General features: G+C 48.5%; 1 protein-coding gene across 1 annotated transcript in view; it reads right to left on the reverse strand.

Annotated features, from left to right (window-relative positions):
- COL17A1 (collagen type XVII alpha 1 chain) overlaps window positions 1–19,712 on the reverse strand; it is a 261,339-nt gene that overhangs the window by 201,429 nt on the left and 40,198 nt on the right. The window contains exons 5-8 of the mRNA XM_068111347.2: window positions 18,841–18,918; window positions 15,710–15,748; window positions 7,755–7,877; window positions 7,435–7,617 (exon numbers count right to left, since the gene is read on the reverse strand). Coding sequence (XP_067967448.2) covers window positions 7,435–7,617; window positions 7,755–7,877; window positions 15,710–15,748; window positions 18,841–18,918 — 423 coding nt within the window. The remainder of the gene's footprint in view (window positions 1–7,434; window positions 7,618–7,754; window positions 7,878–15,709; window positions 15,749–18,840; window positions 18,919–19,712) is intronic.

Here is a 19,712-nt window from a genome sequence, read left to right on the forward strand (position 1 = left end):
CCCTCAACCCTTTATTTGAGCATCCTCAACCCTTTATTTGAGCATCCTCAACCCTTTATTTGAGCATCCTCAACCCTTCATTTGAGCATCCTCAACCCTTTATTTGAGCACCCTCAACCCTTCATTTGAACATCCTCAACCCTTTATTTGAGCACCCTCAACCCTTTATTTGAGCATCCTCAACCCTTTATTTGAACATCCTCAACCCTTCATTTGAACATCCTCAACCCTTTATTTGAGCACCCTCAACCCTTCATTTGAACATCCTCAACCCTTTATTTGAGCACCCTCAACCCTTTATTTGAGCATCCTCAACCCTTTATTTGAGCATCCTCAACCCTTCATTTGAGCACCCTCAACCCTTCATTTGAGCACCCTCAACCCTTCATTTGAGCATCCTCAACCCTTCATTTGAACATCCTCAACCCTTTATTTGAGCACCCTCAACCCTTTATTTGAGCATCCTCAACCCTTTATTTGAGCACCCTCAACCCTTCATTTGAGCATCCTCAACCCTTCATTTGAACATCCTCAACCCTTTATTTGAGCACCCTCAACCCTTTATTTGAGCACCCTCAACCCTTTATTTGAGCATCCTCAACCCTTCATTTGAACATCCTCAACCCTTTATTTGAGCACCCTCAACCCTTTATTTGAGCACCCTCAACCCTTTATTTGAGCACCCTCAACCCTTCATTTGAACATCCTCAACCCTTTATTTGAGCACCCTCAACCCTTTATTTGACCACCCTCAACCCTTTATTTGAGCACCCTCAACCCTTTATTTGAGCACCCTCAACCCTTTATTTGAGCACCCTCAACCCTTCATTTGAGCACCCTCAACCCTTCATTTGAGCACCCTCAACCCTTTATTTGAGCATCCTCAACCCTTCATTTGAGCACCCTCAACCCTTTATTTGAGCACCCTCAACCCTTTATTTGAGCACCCTCAACCCTTTATTTGACCACCCTCAACCCTTTATTTGAGCACCCTCAACCCTTTATTTGAGCACCCTCAACCCTTTATTTGAGCATCCTCAATCCTTTATTTGAGCACCCTCAACCCTTTATTTGAGCACCCTCAACCCTTTATTTGAACACCCTCAACCCTTTATTTGAGCACCCTCAACCCTTTATTTGAGCACCCTCAACCCTTTATTTGAGCACCCTCAACCCTTTATTTGAGCACCCTCAATCCTTTATTTGAGCACCCTCAACCCTTTATTTGAGCACCCTCAACCCTTTATTTGAGCACCCTCAACCCTTTATTTGAGCACCCTCAACCCTTTATTTGAACATCCTCAACCCTTTATTTGAGCACCCTCAACCCTTTATTTGAGCATCCTCAACCCTTCATTTGAACATCCTCAACCCTTTATTTGAGCACCCTCAACCCTTTATTTGAGCATCCTCAATCCTTTATTTGAGCACCCTCAACCCTTTATTTGAGCACCCTCAACCCTTTATTTGAGCACCCTCAATCCTTTATTTGAGCACCCTCAATCCTTTATTTGAGCATCCTCAATCCTTTATTTGAGCACCCTCAACCCTTTATTTGAGCACCCTCAACCCTTTATTTGAGCACCCTCAATCCTTCCTTTGAGCACCCTCAACCCTTTATTTGAGCACCCTCAATCCTTTATTTGAGCACCCTCAACCCTTTATTTGAGCACCCTCAACCCTTTATTTGAACATCCTCAACCCTTTATTTGAGCATCCTCAACCCTTCATTTGAACCTCCTCAACCCTTTATTTGAGCATCCTCAACCCTTCATTTGAACCTCCTCAACCCTTTATTTGAGCACCCTCAACCCTTTATTTGAGCACCCTCAATCCTTTATTTGAGCACCCTCAATCCTTTATTTGAGCACCCTCAATCCTTTATTTGAGCACCCTCAACCCTTTATTTGAGCACCCTCAACCCTTTATTTGACCACCCTCAACCCTTTATTTGAACATCCTCAACCCTTTATTTGAGCACCCTCAACCCTTTATTTGAGCACCCTCAATCCTTCCTTTGAGCACCCTCAACCCTTTATTTGAGCACCCTCAATCCTTTATTTGAGCACCCTCAACCCTTTATTTGAGCACCCTCAATCCTTCCTTTGAGCACCCTCAACCCTTTATTTGAGCACCCTCAATCCTTTATTTGAGCACCCTCAACCCTTTATTTGAACATCCTCAACCCTTTATTTGAGCATCCTCAACCCTTCATTTGAACCTCCTCAACCCTTTATTTGAGCATCCTCAACCCTTCATTTGAACCTCCTCAACCCTTTATTTGAGCATCCTCAACCCTTCATTTGAACCTCCTCAACCCTTTATTTGAGCACCCTCAACCCTTTATTTGAGCATCCTCAACCCTTTATTTGAGCACCCTCAACCCTTTATTTGAGCACCCTCAACCCTTTATTTGAGCACCCTCAACCCTTTATTTGAGCACCCTCAATCCTTCCTTTGAGCACCCTCAACCCTTTATTTGAGCACCCTCAACCCTTCCTTTGAGCACCCTCAACCCTTTATTTGAGCATCCTCAACCCTTCATTTGAACCTCCTCAACCCTTTATTTGAGCACCCTCAACCCTTTATTTGAGCACCCTCAACCCTTTATTTGAGCACCCTCAATCCTTCCTTTGAGCACCCTCAACCCTTTATTTGAGCACCCTCAATCCTTTATTTGAGCACCCTCAACCCTTTATTTGAGCACCCTCAACCCTTTATTTGAACATCCTCAACCCTTTATTTGAGCATCCTCAACCCTTCATTTGAACCTCCTCAACCCTTTATTTGAGCATCCTCAACCCTTCATTTGAACCTCCTCAACCCTTTATTTGAGCACCCTCAACCCTTTATTTGAGCACCCTCAATCCTTTATTTGAGCACCCTCAATCCTTTATTTGAGCACCCTCAATCCTTTATTTGAGCACCCTCAACCCTTTATTTGAGCACCCTCAACCCTTTATTTGACCACCCTCAACCCTTTATTTGAACATCCTCAACCCTTTATTTGAGCACCCTCAACCCTTTATTTGAGCACCCTCAATCCTTCCTTTGAGCACCCTCAACCCTTTATTTGAGCACCCTCAATCCTTTATTTGAGCACCCTCAACCCTTTATTTGAACATCCTCAACCCTTTATTTGAGCATCCTCAACCCTTCATTTGAACCTCCTCAACCCTTTATTTGAGCATCCTCAACCCTTCATTTGAACCTCCTCAACCCTTTATTTGAGCATCCTCAACCCTTCATTTGAACCTCCTCAACCCTTTATTTGACCACCCTCAACCCTTTATTTGAGCATCCTCAACCCTTCATTTGAACCTCCTCAACCCTTTATTTGAGCATCCTCAACCCTTTATTTGAGCACCCTCAACCCTTTATTTGAGCACCCTCAACCCTTTATTTGAGCACCCTCAACCCTTTATTTGAGCACCCTCAATCCTTCCTTTGAGCACCCTCAACCCTTTATTTGAGCACCCTCAACCCTTCCTTTGAGCACCCTCAACCCTTTATTTGAGCATCCTCAACCCTTCATTTGAACCTCCTCAACCCTTTATTTGAGCATCCTCAACCCTTTATTTGAGCACCCTCAACCCTTTATTTGAGCACCCTCAACCCTTTATTTGAGCACCCTCAACCCTTTATTTGAGCACCCTCAATCCTTCCTTTGAGCACCCTCAACCCTTTATTTGAGCACCCTCAATCCTTCCTTTGAGCACCCTCAACCCTTTATTTGAGCATCCTCAACCCTTCATTTGAACCTCCTCAACCCTTTATTTGAGCACCCTCAACCCTTTATTTGAGCACCCTCAATCCTTTATTTGAGCACCCTCAATCCTTTATTTGAGCACCCTCAATCCTTTATTTGAGCATCCTCAACCCTTTATTTGAGCACCCTCAACCCTTTATTTGAGCATCCTCAACCCTTTATTTGAGCACCCTCAATCCTTCCTTTGAGCACCCTCAACCCTTTATTTGAGCACCCTCAATCCTTTATTTGAGCACCCTCAACCCTTTATTTGAGCACCCTCAACCCTTTATTTGAACATCCTCAACCCTTTATTTGAGCATCCTCAACCCTTTATTTGAACATCCTCAACCCTTTATTTGAGCATCCTCAACCCTTCATTTGAACCTCCTCAACCCTTTATTTGAGCATCCTCAACCCTTCATTTGAACCTCCTCAACCCTTTATTTGAGCATCCTCAACCCTTCATTTGAACCTCCTCAACCCTTTATTTGAGCAACCTCAACCCTTCATTTGAACCTCCTCAACCCTTTATTTGAGCACCCTCAACCCTTTATTTGAGCATCCTCAACCCTTTATTTGAGCACCCTCAACCCTTTATTTGAGCACCCTCAACCCTTTATTTGAGCACCCTCAACCCTTTATTTGACCACCCTCAACCCTTTATTTGAGCACCCTCAATCCTTCCTTTGAGCACCCTCAACCCTTTATTTGAGCACCCTCAACCCTTTATTTGAGCACCCTCAACCCTCAAATGACGAAGCTATCACCCGGTGCCTATTTTCTTTTATTCTCTCTTCCCAGGGAATGACTAATTTACTTCGCTTGAGAATGAGAGTCGCAGAACAATCACGTGCTTTCACCAATCCTCGAGGAGACTTGGCCAAACGAAGATGTTCCTAAAATAACAAAACAGGGATGAATTAACTGCGTTTGACCATTTTGGGGTGGATTACCGCTATAGAAGGATCTGTGGATGGATTCTCACTATGGAGGAATGTGTGGATGGATTACACTATTGATGGATGTGTGGATTGATTATTATAGCTATAGTGAGAACATGTCCTGCATTATGCAAACTCATACAGGTGGTGGCTCTGTTCCAGAAAAGGGAATCGGTGTCTGTACGGTCGTCTCAAAGTACCTTGTGCACGAATCTCAACTCAAACTCTTGTGATTATTTATTTCCATTTCTTTACAATGGAATCAGAGCTGAGTTGCAATTTTGATCATTGAGGAAAATCATAATCCACGGACGATCAGAACGATCGGAAATCCCGAAATTTGCTTAAGAATCATTTGATTGGCCGTTTGATCAATTGCATGTTTTATACATTGCATGTTTGATACATTGCATGTTAGATCCATTGCATGTTTGATCCATTGCATGTTTTATACATTGCATGTTAGATCCATTGCATGTTTTATACATTGCATGTTTGATCCATTGCATGTTTGATCCATTGCATGTTTGATCCATTGCATGTTTGATCCATTGCATGTTTTATACATTGCATGTTTGATCCATTGCATGGTTGATCCATTGCATGTTTGATCCATTGCATGTTTGATCCATTGTATGTTTTATACATTGCATGTTTGATCCATTGCATGTTTGATCCATTGCATGTTTTATACATTGCATGTTTGATCCATTGCATGTTTTATACATTGCATGTTTGATACATTGCATGTTTTATACATTGCATGTTTGATCCATTGCATGTTTGATCCATTGCATGTTTTATACATTGCATGTTTGATGCATTGCATGTTTGATGCATTGCATGTTTGATCCATTGTATTGTTATGAATTTGGAGTAGAGGAATATCTAGATCCAGGTAGATCTGCATAGGTAGGTGTCCGGCTGTCGTGAGAGGGAACCTCACCTGCAATAAGTTCTGTGTTTAGCCCATATGTCGGAATAAGTGCGTATCTGTGTCCCCGCCACGAGGGGCGGGGCTTGGTAACTAGAATTGGGGAATATGGTAACTCCATTGTGTGTCATTCCCTCTATTAGCATCCCAGTGTCCCACATGGCAACGCACTCTTATCGACACTTAGTAGGCCCATAGCACACACATTAATGCATTCCCCCCTTATAAAACTCACCGAAAGCCAGTTCGGGGCACCGCCGATGCAGCTGCAGTCAGTTACATCACCACAAAGCAACACTCATTGCTCAGGCAGGCTGAGGCCACGCCCACCTTGCGAAGGACTGATTGGAAGAGAGGATCAATGATGTCAGAGGAGAAGCGTCTCCACGAACGGCGAGCCGACATTTTGACCCTTCTCATGCTGGATCAATAGCGAGCGGTCGCATTTTGCCTCTGTCAGCATCGCCGTCCCTCTCCTTCCTGTGTCGTTGTTGGATACTCTCTCTCGCTTGGCCCTCGCGTATTCCTCTGCCATTGACTCTCCCCACTTCCTGTTGGACGTTGGCGAGCGACGGTGTGCGGGACGTGACCTGTGGTTGTGAACTGAGAAGAGACTGCATGCGTGGTGTTCGTAAAACGGCAGAGCCCCAAGAACGTAGAGCCGCGGTTTCCGTGCCGCGTTCGTGAGGAAGGGCACGGTTGGGGAGCGGGATGCGCACTCGTTTGCCTCGCGCGGGAGGCCTTCATCGGGGCTGAGCAAGCAAGGGCGCATCAGGGCCTGGTTCACGCCAACGACCGAGCAGTTCGCACCAACGGCCGAGCAGATCGCGCCAACCGGAGCTGTGTTCGGACGACGTGCAGAGACCGGACGATTCCTGACGCACAAATATAAGCCAACACAAATGCGCACACAACGCTTATTTTTGCATTATTCATTCCCCTGTGCTGTTGTTGAAGTGAGGTGTGCGGGATCCTGATTTAGGAATCATAGTTATTTACCGGCGTGTCCATTGTTCTCGGATTCCGCATAATAAATCGTTTCTTTTTGTATATTGAATTCGGGTTTTCGTTCGCTTGATTTCATTTCCTACAGGATCGATGGCTGCCGTCAGAGCCTTGAGATAAGAGCTCGCCGCTTCTTCCTCTTCCTTCTTCCTCCCGTGCTGCCCAGTCAAATCCGTCATTGAATAAACGCCTCCATTAAAGTTTGTTTGGCCATCCACGATCCCATGGTATTAACCGAGGGCAATTGCGCGACAGTATATTTGACACATTGCATGTTTGACACATTGCACGTTTGATCCATTGCATGTTTGATCCATTGCATGTTTGATCCATTGCATGTTTGATCCATTGCATGTTTTATACATTGCATGTTTGATGCTTTGCATGTTTGATCCATTGCATGTTTGATCCATTGCATGTTTGATCCATTGCATGTTTTATACATTGCATGTTTGATGCATTGCATGTTTGATGCATTGCATGTTTGATCCATTGTATGTTTGACACATTGCATGTTTGACATATTGCATGTTTGATCCATTGCATGTTTGATCCATTGCATGTTTGATCCATTGCATGTTTTATACATTGCATGTTTGATGCATTGCATGTTTGATGCATTGCATCTTTGATCCATTGCATCTTTGATCCATTGCATGTTTGATCCATTGCATGTTTGATCCATTGCATGTTTGATGCATTGCATGTTTGATGCATTGCATGTTTGATCCATTGCATGTTTTATACATTGCATGTTTGATCCATTGCAGCCCATATACGTGTCCCATGCATACGCTGCTCACCTGTGCCGAAGTCGAAGCTGTTGGTGATGGTGTTATGCTGTTTCCTGTCTAGTGAGGAATAACCAGGTGATCGTGGTGTTGCACTGCGCGGGGAGCGTGGAAATGGGGCAGGTGGGGTACGACCTCGCATCGACTCCACACCCGTTGTTGATGTTACTGTTATTGTGCTTGTGCCTCGAACACCTGCCCAGCCACGTGAACAAAGCCATCTTCCATTATACGATCCCAGAGAAGATGTCAACCAATTTTATAACAATTACAAATGTTCTTATTGTATGGAAGGATTCTTTCAGTCTGAGAAAAATAATGGGCGCACTCACCACCGGATTGGCCGAGGCTGGGACTGGGAGGCACAAGAGAGGATGGACTCGCAGGTATGGGCCGTGACGTCACACGGCGATCCATGCTACCACTTCCCGACTTTCGGCTCACTCCACTGCCCTCTGTAGGGAAGGTAGACTCATTAGTCCGTTCATTTGATAAAGAATGAATAACCTTAGTTAAACATCACATCATACTGAAAGAATTTTACCCTAAATAATACGCAACAGAAGACTCTAATAGGAAGGAACTACTTTAATGTGCGAACTCATCCTACAGGTGCTTAAATGGTACAAAGTCTGAGCGAAAGGAAGGCCAGGGCAGGACCTGAACGAATTATTGAGGGTCATCTGTTTATGGCGGATCGACAAGTGGTCTGATTTTGATCTCCTCTTTCCATCATTTGCATGATCCATTGATACCCCGCTAGACCACCTTTCACCATCCTAGATACCCCACTAGACAACCTTTTCAGATCCTAGATACCCCGCTAGACCACCTTTCCCCATCCTAGATACCCCACTGGACCACCTTTCCCCATCCTTGATACCTAGGTAGACCACCTTTCCCCATCCTAGATACCCTGCCAGACCACCTTTCCCCATCCTAGATACCCCGCTAGACCACCTTTCCCCATCCTAGATACCCTGCTAGACCACCTTTCCCCATCCTTGATACCCAGCTCGACCACCTTTTCCCATCCTAGATACCACGCTAGACCACCTTTCCCCATCTTAGATACCCCGCAAGACCACCTTTCCCCATCCTAGATACACTGCCAGACCACCTTTCCCCATCCTAGATACCCTGGTAGACCACCTTTCCCCATCCTAGATACCCCACTAGACCACCTTTTCCCATCCTAGATACCCCGCTAGACCACCTTTCCCCATCCTTGATACCCAGGTAGACCACCTTTCCCCATCCTAGATACCCCGCTAGACCACCCTTCCCCATTCTAGATACCCCGCTAGTCCACCTTTTCCCATCCTAGATACCCCGCTAGACCACCTTTCCCCATCTTAGATACCCCGCAAGACCACCTTTCCCCATCCTAGATACACTGCCAGACCACCTTTCCCCATTCTAGATACCCCGCTAGACCACCTTTCCCCATCCTAGATACCCCACTAGACCACCTTTCCCCATCCTTGATACCCCGCAAGACCACCTTTCCCCATCCTAGATACCCCACTAGACCACCTTTCCCCATCTTAAATACCCCGCTAGACCACCTTTTCCCATCCTATATACCCTGCTGGACCACCTTTCCCCATCCTAGATACCCCGCTAGACCACCTTTCCCCATCCTAGATACCCCGCTAGACCACCTTTTCCCAATCCTAGACACCCCGCTAGACCACCTTTTCCTATCCTAGATACCACGCTAGACCACCTTTCCCCATCCTAGATACCCTGCTAGACCACCTTTCCCCATCCTAGATACCCCGCTAGACCACCTTTCCCATCCTAGATACCCCGCTAGACACACCTTTCCCCATCCTTGATACCCAGCTAGACCACCTTTTCCCATCCTAGATACCCCGCTAGACCACCTTTCCCCATCCTAGATACCCCGCTAGACCACCTTTCCCCATCCTAGAAACCCCGCTAGACCACCTTTTCCCATCCTAGATACCCTGCTTGACCACCTTTCCCCATCCTATATACCCCACTAGACCACCTTTTCCCATCCTAGATACCCCGCTAGACCACCTTTTCCCATCCTATATACACCGCCAGACCACCTTTTCCCATCCTATGTACCCCGCTAAACCACCTTTCCCCATCCTTGATACCCCACTAGACCACCTTTCCCCATCCTATATACCCCGCTAGACCACCTTTCCCCATCCTAGATATCCTGCTAGACCACCTTTCCCCATCCTAGATACCCCGCTAGACCACCTTTTCCCATCCTAGATACCCCGCTAGACCACCTTTCCCCATCCTATATACCCTGCTAGACCACCTTTTCCCATCCTAGATACCCCGCTAGACCACCTTTTCCCATGCTATATACCCTGCCAGACCACCTTTTCCCATCGTATATACCCTGCTAAACCACCTTTCCCCATCCTAGATACCCAGCAAGACCACCTTTTCCCATCCTATATACCCCGCTAAATCACCATTCCCCATCCTAGATACCCCGCTAGACCACCTTTCCCCATCCTAGATACCCCGCTAGACCACCTTTCCCCATCCTATATACCCAGCTGGACCACCTTTCCCCATCCTAGATACCCCGCTAGACCACCTTTTCCCATCCTAGATACCCCGCTAGACCACCTTTTCCCATCCTATAAACCCCACCAGACCACCTTTCCCCATCCTATATACCCAGCTGGACCACCTTTCCCCATCCTAGATACCCCGCTAGACCACCTTTCCCCATCCTAGATACCCCGCTAGACCACCTTTTCCCATCCTAGATACCCCGCTAGACCACCTTTTCCCATCCTATAAACCCCACCAGACCACCTTTCCCCATCCTATATACCCAGCTGGACCACCTTTCCCCATCCTAGATACCCCGCTAAATCACCTTTCCCCATCCTAGATACCCCGCTAGACCACCTTTCCCCATCCTAGATACCCCGCTAGACCACCTTTTCCCATCCTATAAACCCCACCAGACCACCTTTCCCCATCCTATATACCCCGCTAGACCACCTTTCCCCATCCTAGATACCCCGCTAGACCACCTTTTCCCATCCTAGATACCCCGCTAGACCACCTTTCCCCATCCTAGATACCCCGCTAGACCACCTTTCCCCATCCTATATACCCAGCTGGACCACCTTTCCCCATCCTAGATACCCCGCTAGACCACCTTTTCCCATCCTAGATACCCCGCTAGACCACCTTTTCCCATCCTAGATACCCCGCTAGACCACCTTTCCCCATCCTATATACCCTGCTAGACCACCTTTTCCCATCCTAGATACCCCGCTAGACCACCTTTTCCCATGCTATATACCCTGCCAGACCACCTTTTCCCATCGTATATACCCTGCTAAACCACCTTTCCCCATCCTAGATACCCAGCAAGACCACCTTTTCCCATCCTAGATACCCCGCTAGACCACCTTTCCCCATCCTATATACCCAGCTGGACCACCTTTCCCCATCCTAGATACCCCGCTAGACCACCTTTTCCCATCCTATAAACCCCACCAGACCACCTTTTCCCATCCTATATACCCTGCTAAACCACCTTTCCCCATCCTAGATACCCCGCTGGACCACCTTTTCCCATCCTATATACCCCGCTGGACCACCTTTTCCCATCCTATATACCCCGCCAGACCACCTTTTCCCATCCTATATACCACGCTAAACCACCTTTCCCCATCCTAGATACCCCGCTAGACCACGTTTTCCCATCCTAGATACCCCGCTAGACCACCTTTCCCCATCCTATAAACCCCGCTAGACCACCTTTTCCCATCCTAGATACCCCGCTAGACCACCTTTTCCCATCCTAGATACCCCGCTAGACCACCTTTTCCCATCCTATATACCCTGCCAGACCCCCTTTTCCCATCCTAGATAACCCGCTGGATCACCTTTCCCCATCCTAGATACCCTGCTAGACTACCTTTTCCCATCCTATATACCCCGCTAGACCACCTTTTCCCATCCTAGATACCCCGCTGGACAACCTTTCCCCATCCTAGATACCCCACTAGACCACCTTTCCCCATCCTATATACCCCGCTAGACCACCTTTTCCCATCCAAGATACCCTGCTAGACAACCTTTCCCCATCCTATATACCCCACTAGACCACCTTTCCCCATCCCGGATACCCTGTTAGACCACCTTTTCCCATCCTAGATACACCGCTAGACCACCTTTCCCCATCCTAGATACCCCGCTAGACCACCTTTTCCCATCCTAGATACCCCACTAGACCACCTTTTCCCATCCTATATAACCTGCTAGACCACCTTTTCCCATCCTAGATACACCGCTAGACCACCTTTCCCCATCCTAGATACCCCGCTAGACCACCTTTTCCCATCCTAGATACCCCACTAGACCACCTTTTCCCATCCTATATAACCTGCTAGACCACCTTTTCCCATCCTAGATACCCAGCAAGACCACCTTTTCCCATCCTAGATACCCAGCAAGACCACCTTTTCCCATCCTAGATACCCCGCTAGACCACCTTTCCCCATCCTATATACCCAGCTGGACCACCTTTCCCCATCCTAGATACCCCGCTAGACCACCTTTTCCCATCCTAGATACCCCGCTAGACCACCTTTTCCCATCCTATAAACCCCACCAGACCACCTTTTCCCATCCTATATACCCTGCTAAACCACCTTTCCCCATCCTAGATACCCCGCTGGACCACCTTTTCCCATCCTATATACCCCGCTGGACCACCTTTTCCCATCCTATATACCCCGCCAGACCACCTTTTCCCATCCTATATACCACGCTAAACCACCTTTCCCCATCCTAGATACCCCGCTAGACCACGTTTTCCCATCCTAGATACCCCGCTAGACCACCTTTCCCCATCCTATAAACCCCGCTAGACCACCTTTTCCCATCCTAGATACCCCGCTAGACCACCTTTCCCCATCCTAGATACCCCGCTAGACCACCTTTTCCCATCCTATATACCCTGCCAGACCCCCTTTTCCCATCCTAGATAACCCGCTGGACCACCTTTCCCCATCCTAGATACCCTGCTAGACTACCTTTTCCCATCCTATATACCCCGCTAGACCACCTTTTCCCATCCTAGATACCCCACTAGACCACCTTTCCCCATCCTATATACCCCGCTAGACCACCTTTTCCCATCCTATATACCCTGCCAGACCCCCTTTTCCCATCCTAGATAACCCGCTGGACCACCTTTCCCCATCCTAGATACCCTGCTAGACTACCTTTTCCCATCCTATATACCCCGCTAGACCACCTTTCCCCATCCTAGATACCCCACTAGACCACCTTTCCCCATCCTATATACCCCGCTAGACCACCTTTTCCCATCCAAGATACCCTGCTAGACAACCTTTCCCCATCCTATATACCCCACTAGACCACCTTTCCCCATCCCGGATACCCTGTTAGACCACCTTTTCCCATCCTAGATACACCGCTAGACCACCTTTCCCCATCCTAGATACCCCGGTAGACCACCTTTTCCCATCCTAGATACCCCACTAGACCACCTTTTCCCATCCTATATAACCTGCTAGACCACCTTTTCCCATCCTATATACCCTGCTAGACCACCTTTTCCCATCCTATATACCCCGCTAAACCACCTTTTCCCATCCTAGATACCCCGCTAGACCACCTTTCCCCATCCTATATACCCCGCTAGACCACCTTTCCCCATCCTAAATATTCTGCTAGACCACCTTTTCCCATCCTATATACCCCGCTAAACCACCTTTCCCCATCCTAGATATCCCGCTGGACCACCTTTCCCCATCCCCTTTCAGCTATTTCCTCCCAACGCTCTCTTTCCCCCTTCCCCACCGGCCCGCAGTTGTTTTTACTCAATGAATATTGGACTGGGGTTCAATTCTGAATTGGGCCTGCTGGTTGCATCATTAGAGGGGAACATCCATGCAGGAATTCTTGTAATTTGTTCAGGGTGCCGGTGATAACCTGCTTACTCTTGGGACATCGTGGTCCTTTCAACGTCCACAGACTAATTCCAGCACGTGCAAGACCTAGTTTGTCCTCTATTCTCGGAATGTCGCACACATCGATCGATACCTCACCCTACATGCAAAACACCTTGAGGATGACGCTTCATACCTGTGCAGTTAAGATTCAAACACATGCTCGAGAGGTCCGAGTGGGGAAAGGGGAAGTGGATGTACCTATCGGTCATGCTACCAACCCTGCACCCCGGTACACCTGTACGAAATACAGGGCCCTCTTATTGTGGAAATTACTGCCCATATTAAAGGTGTCATCCCAATGGAGTTGCACCCAAAGGTGATGTGGCAAAATATATTGGTCCAATACACCTGTCTATCCATTAGGGAAACCTCAGACAACTCTCGTATCATCTATATAATAATAGCGTAAGGACTCGACTTTGTTATCCCTTTTACGCCGCACCCAGTGACCCGATGCCCACGGCACTAATGGATTTACGATCTACGAACTGCGCTCTTTGTTTATCACCTACAGCCATACTCGAAAAATCTGAATTAGCCGACGTTGGGGCCCAAAAGCATCCGATTAACTGCCGATACGACGCCATCTTACGACGCCATCGTATTGGCGTCTGCTGGGCGAAGGCGAAGCAAGCCGTCCGCTGATTGGACAGGCGAAGGGGAAAGCAAGCCGTCCACTGAGTGGACAATCCAGAGCATGCATTTGTGCCGGTGTCGGCGATCGTTGTTCATACACGCACTCTTTATTCTCATCTTTCTTCCTAACTCTTACTCGGACAAGCAAATCCCCTATGCCATCCATAATAGTACACTCTATCCATACACCACATCCTCCCTTCCGTGGATGTTCCACGGGTTTCGGATAGTTAATAGTATTGTCTGAGTTTTGCGAATGTCCTCCAATTATCAAAGTTAACTTTTGGGTCACATGCTCATTACTTTGGATGATAAAGGTGTGGACCAGCAACCTTTAGTGCTGCCATTCAAACTCAGACAAGCAAGGTGTGGACCAGCAACCTTTGGTGCTGCCATTCAAACTCAGACAATCGAGGTGTGGACTCGCAACCTTTGGTGCTGCCATTCAAACTCAGACAATCAAGGAGTGGACCAGCAACCTTTGGTGCTTCCATTCAAACTCAGACAATCAAGGTGTGGACCAGCAACCTTTGGTGCTTCCATTCAAACTCAGACAATCAAGGTGTGGACCAGCAACCTTTAGTGCTGCCATTCAAACTCAGACAATCAAGGTGTGGACCAGCAACCTTTGGTGCTGCCATTCAAACTCAGACAATCAAGGTGTGGACCCGCAACCTTTGGTGCTGCCATTCAAACTCAGACAATCAAGGTGTGGACCAGCAACCTTTGGTGCTGCCATTCAAACTCAGACAATCAAGGTGTGGACCCGCAACCTTTGGTGCTGCCATTCAAACTCAGACAATCAAGGTGTGGACCCGCAACCTTTGGTGCTGCCATTCAAACTCAGACAGTCCTAAAATTGTTTACCTGATGGTTTCTCTTATCATCGCGTGTCAGTTATGGTGCAAATGGACAAAATCGTCAAATTGTCCAAGTGGTTTCAATTTGTTGGACTTGATAATATCACAATCATTCAAAAATCATCACATCAATTCACACCCGGTTTGCAAGAAACATAAATGATTACACTCTTTTTTTTAAAGATTGGGGGATGTGTGGGTATTGTAATCGGGTCTGTCTGTCCGTCATGCTATCTCCTAAACAGGTGCGCTGAATTCACCAAACTTTGTGGGCATGATCACCACATGACAAGCACGTGTGACATCGATATCATTTTGGCGCCGCCCCATCCCACTAGGGCGGGGCCAAAATGTCAAATGCAGCACCAAGAATGAAATTCCGGGCACATTTTGAACATTTCCTCATGAAAAATTGTATATACAATCAACACTGGGGGACGCATTGGATATGTAACGATTTTGGGGATTTGTTCCCGGAGAATACCCCACAGGATGGGGACTTAGGTCACGGGTCAAAATAGATCTTTGAAGTCTAAATTTGATATTGGGTCATTCCTGGTGAAAACCTTCCCTCTTTCGACTTTGCTTTCGGTGGGAATTGTGGGGATTGGTGATGCCATCGACTTCGGTCCCGTTTATAGATGTAACTGTGACACAAACGTTAACAAGCAATAACTCCATCGTTTGTTGGTAACATTTTGCAAACACTTTTAGATGAAGGACGATCACATGATACAGTACGAGAGAAAATAAGATGACGGGAAAAATGTAATGTCTACTAATTCATACTTGGTGGAAGAGAAGCCATGCTGGATGTGCTGTATCCATCTATGAGGAAGAAGAACAACAGGTGTCAGACACATAGAGGTTAACAAAACAGAACTCACATGATCATTTGGACACATCTTTATCTCACCGTAAACTCGGTCAGGTGGCAAGCTTGGGGGCGCTTTATGGGATTTGAGGAAGGATGGGAGGAGCGCCTTCAATAATGGACTGAATCCATGTTAAGAGGACACCTGGGCAGGTAAAGGCCAGACCTTGAAGCATGCTTTTACGTTAATTTGCAAAGAGATTTGTGCGCTTACCTTGTAGAACTTTCCTGTGTATCCAGCATAGCGGGCACAAGCCTGATGTAGGCTTAGCGGTTAGGGTGCGGCTTGGGATCCTGGGTTAGAATCCCAGTCTGGTGTAGGCTTAGCGGTCAGGGTGCGGCTTGGGATCCTGGGTTAAACTCCCAGTCTGGTGTAGGCTTAGCGGTTAGGGTGCCGGCTTGGGATCCTGGGTTAGAATCCCAGCCTGGTGTAGGCTTAGCGGTTGGGGTGCCGGCTTGGGATCCCGGGATCCTGGGTTAGAATCCCAGTTTGGTGTAGGCTTAGCGGTTAGGGTGCCGGCTTGGGATCCTGGGATCCTGGGTTAGAATCCCAGCCTGGTGTAGGCTTAGCGGTTAGGGTGCCGGCTTGGGATCCTGGGATCCTGGGTTGGAATCCCAGCCTGGTGTAGGCTTAGCGGTTCGGGTGCCGGCTTGGGATCCTGGGATCCTGGGTTAGAATCCCAGCTTTGTGTTGGCTTTGCGGTTAGGGTGCCGGCTTGGGATCCTCGGATCCTGGGTTAGAATCCCAGCCTGGTGTAGGCTTAGCGGTTAGGGAGCCGGCTTGGGATCCTGGGTTAGAATCCCAGCCTGGTGTAGGCTTAGCGGTCAGGGTGCGGCTTGGGATCCTGGGTTAAACTCCCAGTCTGGTGTAGGCTTAGCGGTTAGGGTGCCGGTTTGGGATCCTGGGTTAGAATCCCAGCCTGGTGTAGGCTTAGCGGTTGGGGTGCCGGCTTGGGATCCTGGGATCCTGGGTTAGAATCCCAGTTTGGTGTAGGCTTAGCGGTTAGGGTGCCGGCTTGGGATCCTGGGATCCTGGGTTAGAATCCCATACTGGTGTAGGCTTAGCGGTTGGGGTGCCGGCTTGGGATCCTGGGATCCTGGGTTGGAATCCCAGCCTGGTGTCGGCTTAGCGGTTCGGGTGCCGGCTTGGGATCCTGGGATCCTGGGTTAGAATCCCAGCCTTGTGTTGGCTTTGCGGTTAGGGTGCCGGCTTGGGATCCTCGGATCCTGGGTTAGAATCCCAGGCTGGTGTAGGCTTAGCGGTTAGGGAGCCGGCTTGGGATCCTGGGTTAGACTCCCAGTCTGGTGTAGGCTTAGCGGTTAGGGAGCCGGCTTGGGATCCTGGGATCTTGGTTTAGAATCGCAGTCTGGTGTAGGCTTAGCGGTTAGGGAGCCGGCTTGGGATCCTGGGATCCTGGGTTAGAATCCCAGCCTGGTGTAGGCTTAGCGGTTAGGGTGCCGGCTTGGGATCCTGGGATCCTGGGTTAGAATCCCAGCCTGGTGTAGGCTTAGCGGTTAGGATGCCAGCTTGGGATCCTGGGATCCTGGGTTAGAATCCCAGTCTGGTGTAGGCTTAGCGGTTAGGGAGCCGGCTTGGGATCCTGGGATCCTGGGTTAGAATCCCAGCCTGGTGTAGGCTTAGCGGTTAGGGTGCCAGCTTGGGATCCTGGGTTAGAATCCCAGCCTGGTGTAGGCTGAGCGGTTGGGGAGCTGGCTTGGGATCCTGGGTTAGAATCCCAGCCTGGTGTAGGCTTGGCGGTTCGGGTGCCGGCTTGGTATCCTGAGATCCTGGGTTAGAATCCCAGCCTTGTGTTGGCTTTGCGGTTAGGGTGCCTGCTTGGGATCCTCGGATCCTGGGTTAGAATCCCAGCCTGGTGTAGGCTTAGCGGTTAGGATGCCAGCTTGGGACCCTGGGATCCTGGGTTAGAATCCCAGTCTGGTGTAGGCTTAGTGGTTAGGGAGCTGGCTTGGCATCCTGGGATCCTGGGTTAGAATCCCAGCCTGGTGTAGGCTTAACGGTTAGGGTGCTGGCTTGGGATCCTGGGATCCTAGGTTAGACTCCCAGCCTGATGTAGGCTTAGCGGTTGGGGAGCTGGCTTGGGATCCTGGGTTAGAATCCCAGCCTGGTGTAGGCTTGGCGGTTCGGGTGCCGGCTTGGGATCCTGAGATCCTGGGTTAGAATCCCAGACTGGTGGATGCTTAGTGGTTCGGGTGCCGGCTTGGGATCCTGGGATCCTGAGTTAGAATCCCAGCCAGGTGTAGGCTTGGTGGTTCGGGTGCCGGCTTGGGATCCTGAGATCCTGGGTTAGAATCCCAGACTGGTGTAGGCTTGGCGGTTCGGGTGCCGGCTTGGGATCCTGGGTTACAATCCCAGCCTGGTGTAGGCTTAGCGGTTAGGGTGCCGGCTTGGGATCCTGGATTAGAATCCCAGCCTGGTGTAGGCTTGGCGGTTAGGGTGCCGGCTTGGGATCCTGGGATCCTGGGTTAGAATCGCAGCCTGGTGCAGGCTTGGCGGTTAGGGTGCCGGCTTGGGATCCTGGGATCCTGGGTTACAATCCCAGCCTGGTGGTTAGGGTGCCGGCTTGGGATCCTGGGATCCTGGGTTCGAATCCCAGCCTGGTGTAGGCTTAGCGGTTGGGGAGCCGGCTTGGGATCCTGGGATCCTGGGTTCGAATCCCAGCCTGGTGTAGGCTTAGCGGTTAGGATGCCGGCTTGAGATCCTGGGTTCGAATCCCGGTCGATGGCTGAATTAACGCCGCGGGGGGGGGGGGGGGGGGGGGTAGAGTCAGCCTGTCATCCTTCCGATGTCGGCAGATCGATTACCAGCTCACTGGTAATTCTCTGTGTGTCGCAAGAGGCGACTAACCGGGTTGGCGGCAGGAAGGGCATCCGGCCATAAAACATTGCTTCAAATAGGGGACCATGGTGCCCGAAAAAGGCCAACCCCTGCTCTGCGGGGGAAAATGGCCTCTGCAGGTGGTTCCAAGCATAGCGGGCACATTACGTGGCTGCACGTGATAACGAGCACATAAAGAAGGCAACTCACTTTCCCGAGTACGAGAAGCGTTCCCCTGCTGCAAGGATTGCATGGAGAATGAAGGTTCTGTTGTGAAATCCGTGAACACTGTGGGTGGACATCACTCAGAGTTAGCAGAGGCAGAGGCGGATATAACGTGTCATGGTGAGGTCATGAGAATAACACTATAGACACAAATAACACTGAAAATGCAAACTTGAGCAGCACTCGGTAGAGAGCACACCTCTGCCTGGTGAACAGTTTACGTTTTGTATCCCACTGATAGGCCGGATCTGGATTCGGACCTGAAACAAAATGTAATCGCCTTGTTCTTGTCACCAAACCAACTCGTCCACCAAGTTTATTCATAACTCGTCCATAACTTTTTAAAATATAATGTTATATATCGCTTTGCACCCGATATCTCAATGGTGAAGAATCACTTACAAATTAAATAATTCTCGTAGCCGAATTCATATTCAGATCTTCACCAAAATCGAAAAGATTAGTCGTTTAAAGACACACAACGTCGCCAACAAGTTTCGTCCAAATCCGTCCACAACCTTTTGAGATATCCTGCAATATATCATTTTGGTCATATTACTCAATGGTGAAGAATCACTTAAAAAATTATTCTAGCTGGATCTGGATACTGATCTTCACCAAAATTGAATCGATTCTTGCTTGTCACACACACAACATGTCCAACATGTTTCATCCAAATCCATCCATAACTATGTGAGATATCCTGCTATGTATCATTTTTGGCCCGATCACCCAATGGTGAAGAATCACTTAAAAAATTAAATAATTCTCATATCCGAATCCATATTCAGATCTGCACCAAAATTGAATCGAATCTTCCATGTGTCGATGTCAATGTCCATGTCAATCGATCACCG

This window comes from Myxine glutinosa, chromosome 3 (assembly GCF_964187855.1).
Source record: "Myxine glutinosa chromosome 3, kmMyxGlut1.1, whole genome shotgun sequence".
Classification (NCBI taxonomy): domain Eukaryota; kingdom Metazoa; phylum Chordata; class Myxini; order Myxiniformes; family Myxinidae; genus Myxine; species Myxine glutinosa.